The sequence below is a fragment of the Malaya genurostris genome, chromosome 2, assembly GCF_030247185.1.
Source record: "Malaya genurostris strain Urasoe2022 chromosome 2, Malgen_1.1, whole genome shotgun sequence".
NCBI lineage: Eukaryota > Metazoa > Arthropoda > Insecta > Diptera > Culicidae > Malaya > Malaya genurostris.
In genome coordinates, this window is record NC_080571.1 from 37805810 (window position 1) to 37826968 (window position 21159).

General features: G+C 39.0%; 2 protein-coding genes across 2 annotated transcripts; one reads left to right on the forward strand and one right to left on the reverse strand.

Moving 5' to 3' along the window:
* Window positions 1-25: 25 nt before the first annotated feature.
* Window positions 26-1181, reverse strand: LOC131430957 (uncharacterized). Its single transcript, XM_058596273.1, has 2 exons — window positions 996-1181; window positions 26-852 (listed from the first exon to the last, which is right to left on the reverse strand). Exons 1-2 carry the CDS (start codon window positions 1132-1134, stop codon window positions 314-316), a joined length of 678 nt encoding a protein of 225 aa, XP_058452256.1. The 5' UTR covers window positions 1135-1181; the 3' UTR covers window positions 26-313.
* On the forward strand, window positions 1174-3133 carry LOC131430956 (very-long-chain (3R)-3-hydroxyacyl-CoA dehydratase hpo-8-like). Its single transcript, XM_058596272.1, has 4 exons — window positions 1174-1301; window positions 1384-1479; window positions 1544-1664; window positions 1733-3133. Exons 1-4 carry the CDS (start codon window positions 1231-1233, stop codon window positions 2222-2224), a joined length of 780 nt encoding a protein of 259 aa, XP_058452255.1. The 5' UTR covers window positions 1174-1230; the 3' UTR covers window positions 2225-3133.
* The last annotated feature ends 18026 nt before the right edge of the window (window positions 3134-21159 follow it).

The following is a 21159-nucleotide window of genomic DNA, read 5'->3' on the forward strand; positions in this document are numbered from 1 at the left end:
CCAAAAATGATCACCTGTTGACGTATAGTTTTTGTTACACAAAATTTATTTTTTCGTGAAAAACTTGAATCTTACATAATTATTCGATACTGAGTAAATGCACTCTCCTATCTTAAACCTGAAGACCGCTGTCGCGGGTTGGACGGAATGTGAACATTTCCAAGTACAGTCCTAGCTAATAAAATAATGAGTCCAACCAAAAGAGATAATGCTGTCAAGAGATTACAAGATGACGAGTCTAATGCTAGTATATATTAAAAAAATCGGACTCCCTAACTGCTTACTATACAGAAGGCTCTAGCCCCTCTCATGTTCAGATATCCGTGTGTCCTCCACGGTACTTCCGTTCATCCATACTGTAGGCAGCCATTTCGGAATTGGCAATGTTGTTCAACCGTCGGTAGGTCGCTCTTCGGGCTTCCACGATGAACAGGATTCCGGCCGGAAAGAGAGCAAACACCCCGACAACCCCAACAGCAAATGCCCAGCCCATATCGTTGTGTTCCCAGTTTGGCATCCAATCTCGGCTATCACCGTAACACCCGAACGTAACGACCGCAATTAGCCCGCAGATGGCACCGACGACCAAGGTCGTCCCGTTGGTCAGCAGCAGCATAATGTAGCGATCGTTATCCCTCGAGCAGCCCAAAAATAGCAGGGTCATTACGATTCCCATCAGCAGCAGGGTGAAGCAAAGGGTGAAAAAGAACTGCACCGCAATGAAAAACCCAGGTAGAATGTAGTCATGCAATATGTAATACTCTTCCTCGAATATCCACATGCAACCGGTGAAGCGTGTATCGTAGAACCGATGGATATCCTGGAAATCATTCAAGCATAGCTCCCACAGTCCTGAAAAAAACCAAAACAAACGCTTGTTTACATTCTCGAATGTGTCAGTCGGGTGAAACAAATATTCATCAATGGCGACACACCCAACCCAGTCGCCAGTCGCCTCATCAGCGAAGATTGATTTTGCAGGCCGTACTACTTACCCAGATTGGTGAATTTCGGTTTCACCAGCTTTCCGTCGGTTGTCAGCCAGTACGGCGAACAGAACGCAATCACGATAAACAGGAACGCGAATGCCGTAAATCCGACGGCAAATTTTCCCGTCTTGGTACTTGCTCCCATCTTGATGGTTTGCGATGGTGACACAACTGTGAACACAATGACAATGACAGTCACTGCCTGCTACCATCCGTGCCAGTGAAGCAATGAATTCGATGAATGAATTCTTCTGTCATTTATGTTGTACATGTTGGTAGCTCTGACCGAATGTTTTTGCAATTCAAAAACAGGTTAGTGGTGTTTTGATTTCGGCGACCGGCTTTTAAATTGTTTGGGTTCAGTCAAATAATAATTTCCTATTTTACCGAACAGAGCTTTTCAGTGTGCGACGATGGCCGATCCAAAAAAGGAACAATCTGCAACCGTCAAGTTGTATCTGATTCTTTACAACAGTATTCAATTTCTAGGGTTCGTAAACCAATCGTTTATTTACTAACGTTTCTGATTTACAATTCAATGTCTAATTTTGTAGATGGTTCTACATTTACATACAATTTCTTATGCACTACTTTGTACATGGTAAAACAACGGAAACCCTGTGGGATCGAGTCGGATCGGTGACGTACTATTTTCAGCTACTTTGCATTTTTGAGGTATTTCAAGCCCCGAATTGATCGATTTTCCCATCGAATGCAAATTATCTCTTCCGCGTCGTTTGCAGTTCTTCCATGCCTTGTTCGGTCTGGTTCCCAGCAATGCTTTGATTACGTTGATGCAGGTTTTTGGACGCTGTCTGGTTGTGGTCGGAGCCATTGATGCCACACCAACCGGAAAACTATCGCCCGGTCTACCGATTGCACTGTTCTGCTGGAGCCTCACGGAAACCATTCGCTACAGTTACTACGTGCTGCACCTGGCACTGCCAACCGTGCCGGGTTTCATGAGCTGGCTGCGATACACCATCTTCATTCCACTTTACCCGCTGGGATTTTTCGGTGAACTGCTATGCTTCTACTGGGCCCAGAGTTACATCGGCGAAACGGATATGTGGAGCGTTTCGATGCCAAATCCATACAATTTTACCTTTTCCTTCTACTATTTTGTGTGGATAATGGCCATCGGGTATCTGCCGATGTTCCCGCAAATGTATCTGCATATGTTTTCCCAACGAAAGAAGATTCTTGGCGGTGAACGGAGTCAGAAAGTTGCGTAGATGTCACAGAAGATTTATGTTCCAAAGTTAGGATACTAGAATTTACTTCATTGCCATGGGCAATATCAAACCGGAATTTTGAATAGGCATTTAGGTGTTGTTTAGGTTCAAAGTAAAATAGAAGCACTGATAACAAAAGTTCCAGGCAAGTTTTTTGAAGAATTGAAAAATTGAACTTTCATTTAAAAACTCATAAAGTAGACCTTGTAAATAGACCGTCCCACAACAAAAGGGCCTAGCTGCAAATGACAGTTTCCCTTTGTTTACTTTTTCTTTCACGATTTACCGAACTAATTTTATATTTGACGCTTTACTCTTCGCAAAACTTTCAAAGTAAAACTACAATCTTTCGATTTATATTGGAAACTTTAGAGAATTTGCAATAACGGCTCCGTAATAACCGAAAGAGAAAGTAAACAAAGAGCGGCTCTCATTTGCAGTTAGGCCCTTTTGTCGTGGGACTATCGAAATGTTTAATCCATGCACTGAATATAATTTACTCACAGAATGAGTGTAACTGTCTCTGTTTACGTAGTTTCCCTACATACACGGAAAATTCTTTCAACTGTGATATGAGATCAAGGGTAGAGTCGAAATGATTAAGGCTATATTTACCCAAGTTCCTGGTTGCTTTCTTCACCAGGGTCGTTTAACGTTTGGTCTTCGGTAAAAAATTCACTTTTATTCGCGAGCTTCCCTCCCAACCTTCGGTCATTGAGCGAATCGTTCTATATTTGACAACTACTACAAAGTTGAACAAAATAAACGGCACAACTTTAATACAAAAGCACGTACAGTTTTAAGCTTTTAAATACAATATTCTTTGTTCATTCTTGTTCAGGGAGCGTCATAACAGTTTTATGAATATTTGTTAATTCTAAACATAAGAAAAATCTCTCCTCCAGAAAGAATAAACAAGCTAAATTGGAATCTTCGTTGAAATTATCCGTTTCTAAATAAAACAAAAAATAAAGCAAAGTTTTGTGCAGAACAGGTGGTGCAATAAACTAAGATTTAATTCCTTTCTTCGGTAATATTTTTGACGAGAAATTTCGGTAATCTATAGAAATTACCGATATTTCGGTACATGAGTTTTACTTTACAATAATTATGCAAATTTTTACCGGACGATCAGTTTTACGTAAATTTTCATTACAGAATTTTGTAAATAGATATACAATTCATACGGTAAATCTGAATAGTCGCCGAGTACGGTAAAAACCATACTGTCCGTATGGTAAAATTACCTTCCAATAACCGAACTTCTGTGAAAACTGATTGTCGTGAAACTAACTGTCAAACAGTTATTAAAATTTTGAGTAAGTGTCTTTGTATTAACCAAACGGAAAAAAAACTTGAAGAGTTCATCGAATGGATTGAGATACAGTTGCAAAAATTTTTAAAACATTTGAACCACTAAAAGCTTTTTGTTTACTTATAGGCAGAAAAAAATTGTATCACTTGCTGCCTACACAAATCGTTCGAGGGTAATTTCTGGTGGACTCGACGGATTGTGCAATGTTTTGGAATGCTCTTAATTCCGGTCAGCCGGAACATTTGACAATTTTTTCATGGCCACAACAGATTGGAATTTTCTTCATTCGTTTTTGTGAATTTGTGTCGTTTTTTAGAATCCGAAAATCCAGAAAACAAACAAACAAAAAATTACCGACAATCAGTTATATCCATTTGGTTTACAGTTTACGGTAGTTGTTTGACAGTTCAACAATTACCGAGCGATCGGTAATCAATTTAATTACAGAACTGATTACCGAACGTTCAGCTGTTGAAAATTCGGTAAAAAATTACCGAATTCTGCGAAATTTTCTAAGTGTGTAGGCTGTTTCTATGAAATAAAAAGAAAAAAATACTATTGATATCTTTTAAATTATTCATGTACTGAAAACAAAAACTTCGAAGTCGATATTCAGCATCTTTTTGAATTTTCGGCAAAATGCAAATGTTTATCGTAAAAAAAAGGTGGTGGGTGATGTCAGAGTGATAACTGGTTGACGTGAATACGCATAAAATGGGTCGTTCAGTTTCTTCGACGTTGATGATTCTGAATTCCTTAACTGTAATTCAGGAACCGAATTTTTAATCGGAATGCTAGAATTGAATTCTGAAACTCAATTTCGCTATGCTAGACTCGGGAATTGAATTCTGAATAGTTAAACTCACCACTGAACCTGTGTTGTGTAACTGAATTCTTTTTCGGCTCTGAATTCTGAACCTGAATCCTAGCACAGAACTCTGAGCCTGGATTGCTCAGTAGGCTTGGTGCTTGAACAGTCAGGAAAATTTTCTTCACGTGTCATTTTTTGTTTGTTCATAAAATATTGGAAAGTCTCGTTGTTGACGGCGTGGCAAGTGCCGTGGGCTAGTGCTGCTTGGACGTTTGGATCAGACATTTAAAGTGAAACAGTGGACCGGTGCTTTTTCCTCTCAGAGGTTTTTTGCACACGGAGGCACAACTAATCAACTTGTGGCCCCAGCGGCCGAGTTTTGCCTCAAATTATTCGTTAAGTATAGTGTTTTTTTCCCCTTCATTACTTTTTATCGTATATCTCTACTCTGATTACCCCCTATAATACGCGCGGAGAATCAGCCGCGCTATGACAAGTCCTTCTGATAGTACCCTTCCCCCCGCTGATACAATGGAGACAGATTCAAAATCTGCTCCAAACAATAAGACTACCCGAGTTTAACAGTATCCCGATGAACCCTCTATCTCGGCTGGCCTTTATGTGGTTTATTTCCGGACCGTAGAAAAACCACTTAATTTATTGCAAATTTCTAAAGACCTGACGTCACAATATATAACCGTGCAAAATATATTGAAAGTTCGCTCGGATAAGCTCAGGGTCTCGTTAACCAGTTTGAAGCAGGCTAATGAGATCGCTCGAAACGAGCACTTTACGCGGGACTACCGTGTTTACATACCAGCTCGCGAAGTCGAGATAGACGGAGTGATCACAGATCCAAGTCTGACATGCGAGGACATTCTCAAACATGGGGTTGGATGTTTTAAAGATCCCTTGCTTAAGAATGTCAAGATACTGGACTGCAAACGTTTGCATTCAGTATCGACCGCCGCGGATGGGACAAAGTCTTATCCCCACTCGGACTCGTATCGGGTGACCTTCTCCGGCTCGGCTTTGCCGAAATTCGTTCTCCTGGACAGGGTTCGTCTGCCTGTACGACTTTTCGTACCACGGGTAATGAATTGCACTAGTTGTCAACAGCTAGGACATACAGCTTCCCATTGTGGAAATCGGCCCCGCTGTTCGAAGTGCGGAGGGAGTCATGCGAGTGGCACTTGTGAAAAAAACATTGAAAAGTGTCTTTACTGTAACACAGGTCCGCATGATCTCCCAGCATGTCCAACGTATAAATTACGAGGAGATCACTTGAAGCAATCCCTCAAGCAACGCTCACAGCGCTCTTTCGCAGAAATACTGAAAAATGTTACACCACCGAGACAATCAACAAATCTCTACACTTGCTTGTCAACGGACGAGTGCGACTCTGATGATCCTCTCGAAGGTACATCTTCAACTGTCCCTCAAAGTTCTAGGAAAAGGAGAAACATATCATCTCCTAAGCTTCCTAGCAAGGGTTCGAAGGTATCTCTTAAGGGCCCTCCAAAAATAACATCAACAGGGAGTGCTGGTGGAAAAAACAAAAATACAAAGCCGAAAGCTCCTAGTTCCGGAGACCTACAATGCGAAAAAGAATACCCAGCACTTCCGGGGACACCAAAAACTCCCAGAGAGCCAAAGAACATACCATGTGCTGGACTTGTAAAATTCACTGACATTGTGGACTTCATATTCTCTACCTTCAACATTTCTGACCCCCTTAAGAGTCTTTTGATGACTTTTATTCCAGTAGTTAAAACGTTTTTGATGCAGTTGACTGCAAAATGGCCCCTTCTTTCAGCAATCGTATCCTTCGATGGCTTATTTTTCGAACGAGGTCATGGATTCGATTACTGTTTTACAGTGGAACAGTAGAAGTATTATCTCTAAAATAGATTCCTTCAAAATGCTAATAAGAAACCTACAATGTGATGCATTTGCATTATGCGAAACTTGGTTAACTTCTCAGGTACCCCTTACCTTCCACGATTTTAATATAATACGCTTGGATCGAGAAACCCCCTATGGAGGAGTACTTTTAGGGATCAGAAAGTGCTATTCGTTCTATAGAATTAACCTCCCTCTGACTCCAGGCATTGAAGTAGTCGCATGTCAAGCTAGAATTAAAGGTAAAGATCTTTGCATTGCTTCTATATATATTCCCCCTAGAACCTCGGTCGGGCACCGACGGCTTTGTGATATCATAGAACTCTTTCCTGCACCTACGTTAGTTTTAGGAGACTTTAACTCACATGGTGTGGGATGGGGTTGTCTTCTTGATGACAATAGATCAACTATGATCCATGATATCTGCGACAACTTCAATATGACAATTTTGAATACGGGAGAAATGACACGGATTCCTGCACCACCAGCAAGGCCAAGTGCGCTGGATTTATCCCTTTGCTCGACTTCGCTACGATTAGATTGCAAGTGGAATGTGATCAATGATCCTCACGGTAGCGATCACCTGCCTATCGTAATTTCAATCAACAGCGGTTTAAGACCATTGGAGACAATCAATGTTTCGTATGACCTCACACGAAACATTGATTGGAAAAGCTACGCGTCCTCGATATCCGAGAAGATCGAATCTACTCAAGAGCTTCCTCCGAACGATGAATACACGTTTTTGGCTGGCTTAATGCTCGAAACCGCGATTCAAGCTCAGACGAAACGTGTACCTGGCACAAAAACTAACATTCGTACTCCAAACCCATGGTGGGACAAAGAGTGCTCAGAACTTAACGCAGAAAAGTTTTCAGCGTATAAAAATTTTAGGAAATATGGAACACCGGATAATTACCACGAATACGCGGCGCTAGAAATTAAAATGAAAAGTTTGATTAAAGCTAAAAAACGTGGTTACTGGCGTCGATTCGTGGATGGACTAACAAAAGAAACATCAATGAGCACTCTTTGGAACACCGCCCGACGAATGCGCAATCAAAATAATACGAATGAATGTAAGGAATATTCAAATCGCTGGATATTCGACTTCGCGAAAAAGGTATGCCCCGACTCTGTTCCGGAAGAGAAGATCACCCGCGTCGCGACATCGAACATAAACGAAACACCGTTTACGATGATGGAGTTCTCACTTGCGCTCTTGTCGTGTAACAATAAAGCCCCAGGGCTAGACAGAATTAAATTCAACTTGTTGAAAAATTTGCCTGACTCTGCCAAAAGGCGCTTATTGAATTTATTCAACAAGTTCCTAGGGGGTAATATTGTGCCACATGACTGGAGACAAGTGAGAGTTATCGCTATCCAAAAACCAGGGAAACCAGTCTCTAACCACAATTCGTATCGGCCGATTGCTATGCTTTCCTGTATCCGGAAATTGTTCGAAAAAATGATTCTTTTTCGTTTAGATACTTGGGTCGAAACTAATGGCTTACTTTCAGATACACAATTTGGTTTCCGCAGGGGCAAAGGAACGAACGATTGTCTTGCGTTGCTCTCAACAGAAATTCAAATGGCATTTGATCGTAAAGAACAAATGGCGTCAGTTTTCCTTGACATTAAGGGGGCTTTTGACTCAGTTTCTATAAATATCCTATCTGAGAAGCTGCATCAGCATGGTCTTTCGCCAGTTTTGAACAACTTTTTACATAATCTATTGTCTGAGAAACACATGTATTTCGCGCATGGTGATTTGTCGACAATACGATTCAGTTACATGGGTCTTCCTCAGGGCTCATGCTTAAGCCCCCTTCTATACAATTTTTACGTAAACGACATCGATAAATGTATCAACACATCTTGCACGCTAAGACAACTTGCCGACGACAGCGTTGTGTCCATTATAGGACCCAAAGCTGGCGATCTGCAAGGGCCGTTACAAGATACTCTTGCCAACTTATCCGCCTGGGCTATTCAAATGGGTATTGAATTCTCTACGGAGAAAACTGAGCTGGTTGTATTTTCAAGGAAGCAAGAGCCAGCCCAATTACAGCTTCAACTAAGGGGTGAAACCATAGCTCAGGTCTTCACATTTAAATATCTCGGGGTCTGGTTCGACTCCAAAGGCACCTGGGGATGTCACATTAGGTATCTGAAACAAAAATGCCAACAGAGAATCAATTTTCTTCGTACAATAACCGGAACTTGGTGGGGTGCCCACCCAGGAGACCTGATCAGGCTGTACCAAACAACGATATTGTCCGTAATGGAATATGGATGCTTCTGCTTCCGATCCGCCGCGAACACCCATTTCATTAAACTGGAAAGAATTCAGTATCGTTGTTTGCGTATTGCCTTAGGTTGCATGCAGTCGACTCATACGATGAGCCTCGAAGTGCTGGCGGGCGTTCTCCCACTGAAAAACCGGTTCTGGGATCTCTCATATCGTTTGCTCATTCGATGCGACATTTTGAATCCTCTGGTGATTGAAAATTTCGAAAGGTTAGTTGAGCTTGATTCTCAAACCCGTTTTATGTCCTTGTATTTTGATTACATGGCTCAGAATATTAATCCTTCTTCGTTTGCTTCCAACCGTGCTCATTTCTTGGATACTTTTGATTCTACTGTGTTTTTCGACACATCCATGAAAGAAGAGATTCGTGGAATTCCGGATCACATACGCCCTCAAGTAGCCCCTAATATTTTTTATAACAAACTTAGAACAGTCAACTGTGAAAAAGTGTTTTACACTGACGGATCAAACATCAACGAGTCCACAGGCTTCGGTATCTTCAATCAGAACATCACCGCTTCGTACAAACTCAGTGATCCGGCTTCAGTTTACGTCGCAGAATTAGCTGCCATTCAGTACACCCTCGAGATCATTGAAACCTTGCCCAAAGACCATTACTTCATCGTCACGGACAGTCTAAGCTCAATAGAAGCTCTCCGGGCAATGAAGCCAGGAAAGTATCCCCCATATTTTCTGGGGAAAATACGGGAACACTTGAGAACTTTATCTGGACGGTCTTATTCAATATCGTTAGTCTGGGTCCCTTCGCATTGTTCCATTCCGGGCAATGAAAAGGCAGACTCATTGGCTAAGGTGGGCGCATTAGAAGGTGATATTTACGAAAGACCAATCTGCTTCAATGAATTTTTCAGTATCTCTCGTCAGAAAACTCTCGAAAGTTGGCAAAGTTCATGGAGCAATGGCGAACTGGGACGATGGCTGCATTCCATTATCCCTAGGGTATCGACGAAACCATGGTTCAGGGGGATGAACGAGAGTCGCGATTTCATTCGCGTGATGTCTCGGCTCATGTCCAATCACTACACATTCAACGCGCATCTCCGGCGTATTGGGCTCGCAGAGAGCGGTCTCTGCGCTTGTGGTAACGGTTATCAGGACATCGAGCATATCGTGTGGACGTGCGTGGAGTATACTGACGCCAGGTCTTTATTGAAGGACTCCCTCAGGGCCCGAGGTAGACCACCTGATGTACCTGTTCGAGATGTGTTGGCAAATCGGGATATTTCATATATGATGCTCATATACAAGTACCTTAAACACATAAATATACAAGTGTGATCCGTTGCATCTGGCATAGAAAGTTCTCCTATCCTTGGCGAGGTTAAGAATAATTTTCACCTACAGGTTCGGCACTAACATCCGCTCGATTCTCCCGATCCCCTGCCTGTCTACCATCTCTATCGAAACTAACAAGATCTTCTTGCTGTCACTAACTTTTTCGCATACCCCTTCCCCCGACTCTTCACCATCTCGATATAAACTAATTAGATCTTTGTCGTTTTTAGTCATTCGTTCCCATACCCTTTTTTCCACTCCGTTTTCCACAACATTTACTTCTCCATGTTTTTTTTTTTCATTCTCTTCGGCAACATCATTATAAACGCCCACGGAAAGCCGCCCCAGTCAACATGCGGGCCACCCGCCGGGTTCTCGTAACCCGGGGGTGTTTACCGCGGACCCACAAAAGAATGCGGCAACCTTTGAAATGTTTCCATGTCACGAGAATTATTCCCATGTTTCCATCACCACCGCCACGAAGAACCACTCCCATCGATGAGGGACACACGCCGGATCTTCAAAGATACAAGAGTGTTTCCTGAGGACCCACAGGGACAAGCCCTTGGCATCATAAACTGTAACAGATTGTGCCTTAATAAAATATATCTCTGAGCCTGGATTCTGATCCGCAGCTGAATTTTAATTACAGAGTTCCGATGCAGGATTTCGTTTTCAAACTCAGATCCAGAATTCAGCTCAGAAGTTTCAGAATATAGTTCAAAGATCTTCCGAATTTAGCTCCTAAGTTCCGTTACACTTCTAAAATTGTAGAACTGAACTTTGGAATCAAATTCTACACTGAAATGAAAATCTTATTTATAATCATCAGATTTGTCATATGAATCAAATGCAGAATATAATTTATAGAAGTTATATGGAAACTTATAATCTTTATTTAAAGTGTACGTTAAATCTAAATAGACGTTACCATAATGAAAGTTATGAGAATATTCCTTATAATGTATATGGAAATCCGATGAAACCTAACTCGTTACATAATTTATATTCATTGGATATGTCTTATGAATCGTACACAGATGGTATTTCACAAAAGACATATGACAACTTATGACCTTTAATGGAACTCTACATAAAATCTAAATGATGTTCAATAAATTTTATATCTTCATAATCTTTATGATATTGATAAAAATAATATATACAAGTTGAAGCTGAAGAAGGAGTTGTGTCCTCGATATTCATCAACTGCTCCAGACAGTTTTTTTTTAGGAAGTTCCGTTATTTTAAATCGCTGACAAGACAGCTCATTCAATTTCGTTCAAGAATATGCCCTAACGGATTATGAAATAATTACCCGGTACGTCTCATCATTCTTTCTGTCTAATAAGAGGATTTAAATTATTTATTTATAGTTTCGGGATCCTACTTCTCCTTCGCAAATATCATAACGACTAGTATAGCTCAAATACTCAATAAAAGAAGTAGTTTCCGATTCGTTGTGCATCTGATTCGTCTGGTAACTGTAAATATCCTATGAAATCAGCCAGTTCCAAAGAAGTAAGTGTAGTTGAAATATTAAAATAAATTTTCATTATGAAACTCTTAACATACGAAAAATATAACAAGTGTTTAATAAGACAATTATATTTATTGTATTTGATTCCCTTATGTACCATTATCCCAGTATTTTAATTAATTTGAATCTTATATATATCACTTATTCAATCAAATAGCAATAATTTGATCTATATATAACTGCTATATAGAACTGGGATGACATCCATCAAAAGTTATATATAAATTTTATGAAACTAGTCATATGGTATAGATAAACCTATCTATATTGATTCGAAATGAATATAATATTCGCTTCATAAATTGTTTCCATGTATGTTGTGTGGATATCTAGTAATGGTTATAGGGGCGCGCCAATAAATTTGATTCAGACTGGAAATTTCATTCGTTATATGAAAATCTTGTAAAAATAACGTTACGAAGAGTTTTATGTTTCATAAGGTTATCTTATATATTTGACATGATGTTGAACACACTTTGTAGCTATCAATGGAAATGCTAATAGTGAAAAATCATTAGAATATCATATAATGCGAAAATGAGAATTTGGCTCAGTGTAGTAGAATAATATTTTAACACCATTCAATTCCACTATAAATAGTAGAACTGAATGGTGTTAAAATATTATTCTAGTGAAATTATTCTTCAAAGTGACAAACTAGTGACCAACTTCTAGACTTGCTTTCTGGTCTAGAACTCCAAACCTGGACTCTGAAATGCAGCTTAGAGCTGAATTCATGAAATACAATACATGCTTGCAGCAATGCCTGATTTCATCAGACTTTGTATAATATTTGAAAATGATTCGTCGCAGTTAATTATGGGATTACGTTGATAATATATTGAGCTTTTTAGCGATGTTTAAAGGTACCGAGACTATTTCTGATTGTGTTGGTAACTTTCACCCGAAACTAAGTGGCGGTCGACCAGAAGCAAGTAAATATCGTAACAAAACATGGGTTCAATTTTGTATTGCGTTGGAGGATGAGAAGGAGGCACAATGCTGTATTTAGTTTTGGCAATATGTATTAAAACTGTATCCTGCAAGAAATTCATATGGATGTGTACAAATCAATAAATTACAAATAATTCTGTATGAATGGCAACTCGGTTGCTAAATGAAAAATATAAACACAGTCTAGATGATAGACTGGATGTTTTTTATAGGGTAACGTGGCGCCATCATGACATATGCGAGTACTGTCCCAACTAAAGGAATATTCGAAATGGTCGTTAAAATGATTAAAGAATCCAGTTCGAGTGACCTGTCTGTTAGTCTGTGATTAAGTGTCGTAATTCTCGGTTGATTTTTCATTAGGGCGTATAAGTGACAAGTTCTCTTTAATCTCTCTCTCTTACGATTATTGTGATGTGATTAAAAAGATTTTCTTTGATATCACTATTCTGTTTGAAAGTCGAAAGTTTCGGGTATCATTTCATGAAAAGAGTTGAGTGATAAACGTGGAAACCGCTTGGTAATTAATAGAAGAGAAAGTAAACAAAGAGAAACTATCACTTCATTATTTTTACGTTTCGTCTTTAACTCATCAGTGCAGAGCAGTTCAAATTGAACTGCTTAGTGCTAAACTCGGCAGTTCAATTTGAACCGCTAAGCAGACGTAAAGTTTCTGCTACTTACAGAACACTTTTTGTTTTGCAACGAAGTGCAATGTCTTTTCTGACGTGCCGAACGAAAACGTGTTTTCGACTATTTCTGGCCGATGCAGGTGTGGTCATTTAGGGGTTAGCCAAATTTTGTGCTAGGGCTGAGTCAAAGACGAAACGTAAAAATAATGAAAACGGTTATGTGCCCTAGCACAAAATTTGGCTAACCCCTAAATAACTATCACTTGCTTATACGCCCTTTTGAAAAATTAACCGAGAATTTTGAAATCAATTTGACTGTTTGATGAAATTCAAGTGTATTATCAATAAAGACTGTACCAGAAAGTATGGACGCACTTTGCATTCGTTGTAAATAATTCACAAGTGTTAGATATTCAAATTTTATTCGATATACTGATAATATTAGACTACAACAACAGAATATTATTCTCAACATTTGCTACTTAGCCATTGTAGACTAGATGGCGCACCTTCTTGCGAACGTTCCTCATTAAATTCCGTACATTCTTGGCGACAAGTTTTGACACTTTTTTTCAATTTTTTTCGAACTGTTGAATGGGTTCGGCTGCGACTGAACTGTTGAATGGTTTTGGTAGTATACCATTCTACCGTTGATTTCGAGTAGGGGCAAGAAGCAAGATCTGGCCAGATAATAACAGGATCCTTGTGGCTTCGAATCATGGGTAGAAGTCGTTTTTGTAAACATTCCTTGATGTATATTTCGCTGTTCATTGAATCAGTGGTGATGAAGGGTTTCGAAATCTTACCGCAGCTACAAATTGCTTGCCAGACCATAGCCTTCTTACCAAATTTTTCTTTAGAAATCAATATTATTTGATTTCAATCAGATTTGAAGAGAATTACATTTGCAATTGAAGGGTCGAATCAAATGCGATAAAAGGTGCGAATGGTACTTAGAACATGAGCATTGCATCAAACTCATCTAACTAATCCTGAATGTAGTCTAATCATAAGGCAAAATATTCATACGCTTCTCCAACAGTAGGATGTACAAATAATTATTTAACACCGTCGAAAGCCCATGCTTGTAGAATTTGTCTGAAAGAACATCAATGAAAACTGAATCGAAAGTTCCTTTTATATCTAAGAATACAGTAGCCATATACTATTTTTGAGTAAAAGAAATTTGATAGTAGTTGAAAAAATGCAAGACAATCATTCGTCTCTTTAATTTTACGAAAGCCAAACTGACCATTTGATAACAAACCGTTAGTTTCGACACAAGTAACAAGACGTCGATTTTTGTAATAATTTCCGAATGTAGAACAACATTGTAATGGGTCTATATAAGTTATAATGGGAAACTGGTTTCCCCGGTTTTTGAATGGCGATAACTTTCACTTACCTCCGGTCTGGTGGAAATGCATTATGCTCAAGAAACCTGTTGAACTATTTTAGCAAGCATTTCCCTGGGAAGATGCATTTAATTCTGTCCAGTCCAGGAGCATCATTGTTACAAGACAAAAAGTGCTATTCCATCTTTGAAAAGGTGCTACAAAAAATTAATCATAATTTGGAGGAGCTCTAGTATTTCTCGTTCGCATTATCCACGATTTCTCATTCGTTTGACTGTGTGCTCATTGAAATTCTTTATAGGCAGACCCTCTACAAAATTTACCCAATTTTTTGTTTTTTTTTTAATTCTGAGAGTTTCTTCCTCCAGGATTTAGAGATGCTTCGCAAGCATTCCGTTTCCTTTTCGTTTAGCATCATGGAACGCTGTCCCACCAAGGGTTAGGAAGCCATCTATTTGCAGTTGTACCAGGAAATCGTTTTGTTTGGGATTATTTTTTCAGTCCCTAGAATCTAATGCCATTTTCGCTTGATACCAAACCTAACCCAGTTTTCACTCTAACTGCTGTCAAACTGTTTGTTTGAAGCTATTTTCGAACCTAGTTTTAACGTTGCTGAACTGATAATCGAGCCAGTTTCGAAACTGGTTTTTATATCAGGTTTGCTCAAACTCCCGTTGCTAAATGCGAAATTAACAAAGTTTCGTGAAAAGTGTTTGTTTGATGAAACTACCCCGGGGCAGTTTCAGTTTTCTCAAGCGAAAACGACATAACAAACGAAGAATAATATTTTGGTGATTTGTTGTCAATCAAATCGTATGGTATATCTACTACACTAACAATGTCTAAGCTACTGCTAATTGCGATTAGTTCTAGGTGCTATCTAATTGATTTGAATCGAGCAGATGGACAAACCAAAAGCACTTTCGCACAAAAATTATATGTTTAAAAGAATCGGTTATCATTGTAGAGGAAACCTCATGAGACTTCGTGCAGATTGAAATCTCCCAGAATTAAGTGTGTAGCAGTGTGTGGGTGCAAACGAGTTTATAATAACTAATGTATAGTATGCCATGACAAATTGCGGTAGACATCATTGCACCAGGTCAAGCGAGCTGTAACAGAATTGCTTTGCACATTTCACCACGAACAACCTTACAGGTAAGAAGTGTACCGCTCTGGGTGATTCCGTTTCCGATTAATAGTTATAAAATGCACAATGGCGATCCTGCCAGGAGTTGCAATTCAAATAGCATAGTTATTCAAAACGGAAACGGAATCACCTAAAGCAACAGAAAATTATTCAAATATTTGGCACAAAGATTTTCATTTTCAAATGAAAAAAAAAAGAAGCGTCGGTGGAGATTACGTAACGTTGAAAATAACTGGAACAAGCGGATCATTATGGTCGCGCATCATAAGCGGACCAGGAAGGTCGCGCATCATAAGCGGACCAAGAAGGTCGCGCATCAAAGCGGACCAAGAAAATCGCGCAATAAAATACATTTAAAAAAATGTTGACGATTTTTTTTTTTAATTGAAAAAGGCGGATTCATAAAATCGCGCATCACATAGCGGATCTGGAAGGTCGCGCAAATATTTAAATATAAACGAGCGAACCGAAAACGTCGCGCATAAAGGGAGCAGGCAAAGTGGCCGTGAAAATGGAAAAAAGAAAATTAATGAGCGGATTTTCAATAATCGCGCATCGTAAAGCGGATCGTTAGATCGCGTACATTTCAGTTATAAGTTATCTCACGCATATATTTTTGTGTATAATTCCAGACCACAAAAAGGCGTTAAACTAAAGTAATATGGCAAACGACGGAAAATATGTCCGATTGGGCAACTCAAAATATATACCAATATTCGGCTACAATCGTACTATCTGGTACGCAGATTTTCTCGTTCAATTGTGAAAAGAAAATGGCCGAAGAGAAAATGAAATGAATGAAAAAGCGGATCACTATGGTCGCGCATTATAAGCGGACCAGGAAGGTCGCGAAATTTTAATAAAAATGGCGGATTCTCGATATCGCGCATCACAGAGCGGACCAGGAAGGTCGCGCAAATATTTAAGTTTAAATAAGCGGACCGGAAACGTCGCGCACAAAAGGAAGCAGGCAACGTGGCCGTGCAAATAAAAAAAAAGCGGATTTGAATAATCGTGCATTGCAAAGCGGATTTTGAGATCGCGCACATTTGCTTCGTAAGTAATCTTACGCGCATATTTTTGCGTGCAATTCCAGACCACAAAAAAAGTGTTAAAAGCAAGATATATGGAGAATAACGGAAAATATGTCCGATGGGTCAGCGGTACGAGCAATGCAGAGAATCAGACGACATTTGACGCATCTGTTGATCAGACTGACGAGGAGTCAACGATTTCAGTAACGCCGTGCAATTTGAGCATGTTATGCTTCAGGTAGTGAAATCGAACTCGAAAACATGTTGACAATGATCTAGAAAATGTACAAACAAATAATGTAGGAGTTTCGCTTCGCCATCATGATACACCACACACACAAACAAAATTTTACAGGTGTACTCATAAAGACCTGGGAAATTTCATTTGTAATGGCTTAATTTTTTTCCATAAGTACGTTTATTTAATAGGCAATATGCTTAAGTTTTTCTTCGCCGTGGCATCCACAATACATAGTACTTTAAACGTAATACATTTCGAATATCATATTAGTATGTTTTTATCAAGCGATTTACTATTACTGGGACATTGGATAGTCTACCTTGGGTACGCAAGAAATTTATTAGTTGAGATCTGACATCACGATACTCCACGCATGTCCAAACGACATGATCAACATGCGATGTGTAGTGATTGGACATGAGTCTGGATATCACACGAATGAAGTCCCTACTCACATTCAGTCCCCTGAACCATGCCTTTGTCGATATTTTAGGAATAATTGAGTGCATCCACCGACCCAGATAATCTATATCCCAAGAAGCTTGCTGGCAAGTGTTCTTTGGCGGGACGCGCTATATAATTCGTTGAAAGCAATTGGTCTCTCATGAGTTTCACCCTCAAAAGCACCACGTTTGGACAAACTCTTTCATTGCCTAGAATGGAACAATGAACCGGGAGCCAAAACCAAAGTGATTTGATAATTATTATTCAATATGTCGTTCAGACACTGTTTTATTTTGCCCAAGAAAAATGATTTATTTTTGCCAGCAGCGTTTGAGCGAATGGTTTCAATTGCACTCAGACTATCTGTGAAAAGAAAATAATGGTTTGGAGATAATGTGACGATTACACTCAAACTATAATGAACTGCTGCTAACTCTGCTATATAAACAGATGCAGGTTCTTGAAGCCTAAATAAGGCCGAAACATTATTGTTGAACATACCAAACCCTGTCGCTTTTTCAATTCGCGATCCGTCCGTGTAAAACATTTTCTCAGAGTCAATAGGACTGAACTTACTTGATAATATTTTTGGGATTTCCATCGAGCGTAGGTGTTCCGGAATTCCACGCTGCATGGATGTGTCGAAAAATTAAGTTGAGTCAGGGACATTTAGGAGGCTGTGACGGATAGGAATATATCTTGAAGAGTCGATTTCCTGTAACATATGGATAAAATATACTGTCATGAATCTTGTTTGAGATTGAAACTCAACTAGCCTTTCGAAGTTATTAATAACTAAGGGATTCAGTACCTCACATGCTATTAGCAGTCGCGATGAAAGCTCCTAAAAACGATCTTTCAATGGAAGAACTCCCGCCAGAACTTCAAGACTCATTGTATGTGTCGAATGCATCCAGCCTAAGGCAATTCGCAAACAACGGTACTGAATTCGCTCAAGTTTGATAATATGAGAGTTTGCAGGGGAACGAAAACAAACGCATCCATATTCCATCACTGAAAGTATCGTTGTTTGATACAATTTTATTAGATCTTGCGGATGAGCACCCCACCAAAATCCTGTTTTTTTTTTCGAAGAAAATTTACTTTTTGTTGGCATTTTGTTATCAGATACCTAATGTGTCCTCCCCACGTGCATTTGGAATCAAACCACACTCCGAGGTATTTGAAAGTCAAAACCTGTTGGATAATTCCTCCCATCATATGAAGCTGAAGCTGCGCGGGATCATGCTTTCTTGAAAATACGACCAGCTCCGTTTTTTCCGCAGAGAATTCGATACCCAGATGAACAGCCCAAACGGACAAGTGATCTAAGGTATCTTGCAATGGTTTTTGCAGTTGTCTTAGTGTACATGGGGTTAGCTGTCAATGTCATTTACGTAACAATTATAGATTCTGTTCAAGTATTCCTCACTCTCCTGTCCTACGTAACGATTACTCATTCGACTGGTCGTATTGACAAACCTTCGACAAAATGTCTCCAATAGCTGCATTTCTTGGCTCGAAGTATGTTCTTGTACTTGGTTTCTAAAACAAGAATTTTTCAAAATTCTGAAGAGTTCCTCATCCTCGTTTTAAAAACGTTTTGAAAGCATTTTTTTCGCGTGTTTAGCACCTGAGCACTCTTTGTCCCACCAAGGGCTTGGAGGCCTTCTGTTAGACGATGGACCAAGAAATCGTTTGGTTTGGGCTTGTTCTGCGGCCTCCAAATAATGGCTTAATATTTTACTAGTTTGATTGTAGTGCATGAATTTTACTAGTTTGATTGTAGTGTGCATTCGGCTAGCGGGTTAGACTGTATGAATACAGATGTGTTCTTCTGTTGCTCATTCGATCAATGGACGTACTTTGTAATCCGATTATTCTCAGTTCAAGTCACAGCGGTCGCAATCATAACCTTCTTTTTATTTCAATGAATTTCATGTCATGGAATTTTAGGTATAATATTGAATGTTCTTGCACGTAAAATTGCTCCATTTATGTGCATTTGATAAAATATAAAATCACAGGATTTTTTCGAAGTGTGCAGTGTTAATTCTACATCGTGGATCCGAGCGATATACCACTAAGGGATATACTCGATACACCCAGGGATGCCAAGGGTTAAAAAAAAAATCTGTGCATTGCGAAAAATCTGAAAACTTGAGTGAAACTGTATGATTACACTGAAACGTTATTCCTTCTCCGACATAAGTTCTCGTATATCGACCTATAAGATTATTTTATTTGTTTTTTATTTTGATTTATTAGAAGTAAAGCTAAGAGAACTAGTATTTCATTTTTTTTTTTGAGAAGAGGGTGGATGTGTGGGTGCAAACGAGTTTATAATAACTAATGTATAGTATGCCATGACAAATTGCGGTAGACATCATTGCACCAGGTCAAGCGAGCTGTAACAGAATTGCTTTGCACATTTCACCACGAACAACCTTACAGGTAAGAAGTGTACCGCTCTGGGTGATTCCGTTTCCGATTAATAGTTATAAAATGCACAAGCAGGATTCAAGAAGGGCGTTTACTACTTCATTAAGCTGTCGTTGTCCGACTTGAGCTCTTGGGGGAATATATACTACAGTTATACAAATGTCTTTGCCTTTAATATTTAATTGACCAGCAACAATGTTCAATCTATAAAGGGTATAACATTTTTCAATCCCTAAAAACATTTCACCATGCGAAGAGTCTATATTGAAACAAATAATTATTGAAAGTATTACAATTTAGAGTCATGTATGACGTAAGTCATGTTCCGCACAAAACTTGGAATGAATCAAGTTTAGACAAAATGCTTCAGCGGTTCCACTGGAAAAAAATGATTGATTTATTTCGAAGTGGATGTACCAGTTATTATTTTATGCTGTGACCCAATTTGTAACAATTTCCCTGTTAATCCGACCGATATTTCATTTGGAATTCGTAATGATTTCCAAAACAAACTACCGATTCGGATTCGAAATGCATTTATAAATCATAAAAAGTCCCGAATACAAATTTTTGACAGTTCAACTGGGCTTTATTCGACATTACTTGACGGACGTAAAACTTACACTGTGGACTAGTTTTAGGCAAATTTCAGGAATATTCATCGACACACTGAAAAGTTGAAAACAAAGGAAACTGCCTCATTTGTTCGTTTTTTTTTCGAGTACAGTCTTTAAATAAGTTTTTGATAACGCCAATTTAAAAATTTTTATTTCATCCGAACTGAAAAAAAATTATACCTACTTTTTTTTAATTCGATCATTGAGCAAACTGTCAAAAATTCACCTTGAATAGCAATTCCGAACGATTTCTACTTTTTTTATGTATGATCGTTTACTGTGGTGTTTCCGGTTCGCACTCCGGTGTTCCTCCTCAGTGTGAATTTTGACAAGTTGTCGGTCCCAAATCTATTCCTAAAGAAGTACCTAATTCTGTCGGTTGTTTGTCGATGTCTCGTCTTCTGTATCTCCGTTGCAATTGCCTGGAGAGAATTTTTTTTGTTATAATTATAAGCTTTGCACCGAGTTATTTCCCTTTCCTGGATGCTGCAAAAGGGTTTACTAGCCACCATAAACAGTACAGAAAACAGAATCAACCCTATTCTATATTCCGATCGAATGAGGTTTTTGTATGGAAAACTTTAACTTGATCGAGGTACAGAATTTCGCATTCAATCGAAATACAAAATAGGAATCACTTCACGATTCATTTCCAACAAATTTTGCCCCTATAGTTTCTACGAAATTCATCGTTGAAAAATCGAACTAATAATTTTAAAATCGTGCAATGTTGATTCCATTCTCGTCACAAGTTGAACGAAAATCGTTCAATGATAAACGACTTTTTCTCAGAGGAAAGGAGGGTGAGACAGTGGACTTTAAGTAATTGGTGATATTTACAGATTTGGAAAGTTAGTGTGCATTAGGTTTTAGACGGATAGAAACAAACTG

What these genes read in the sequence shown, in the direction of transcription:
- LOC131430957 (XM_058596273.1), bottom strand. Translation starts at nt 1,134, where the DNA reads ATGGGAGCAAGTACCAAGACGGGAAAATTTGCCGTCGGATTTACGGCA. An exon ending in ACCGAAATTCACCAATCTGG is followed by an intron (nt 853 to 995) that starts GTAAGTAGTACG and finishes GGTTTTTTTCAG; the next exon opens with GACTGTGGGAGCTATGCTTG.
- LOC131430956 (XM_058596272.1), top strand. Translation starts at nt 1,231, where the DNA reads ATGAATTCTTCTGTCATTTATGTTGTACATGTTGGTAGCTCTGACCGA. An exon ending in TTTTTGCAATTCAAAAACAG is followed by an intron (nt 1,302 to 1,383) that starts GTTAGTGGTGTT and finishes TTTACCGAACAG; the next exon opens with AGCTTTTCAGTGTGCGACGA. An exon ending in AACAGTATTCAATTTCTAGG is followed by an intron (nt 1,480 to 1,543) that starts GTTCGTAAACCA and finishes CTAATTTTGTAG; the next exon opens with ATGGTTCTACATTTACATAC.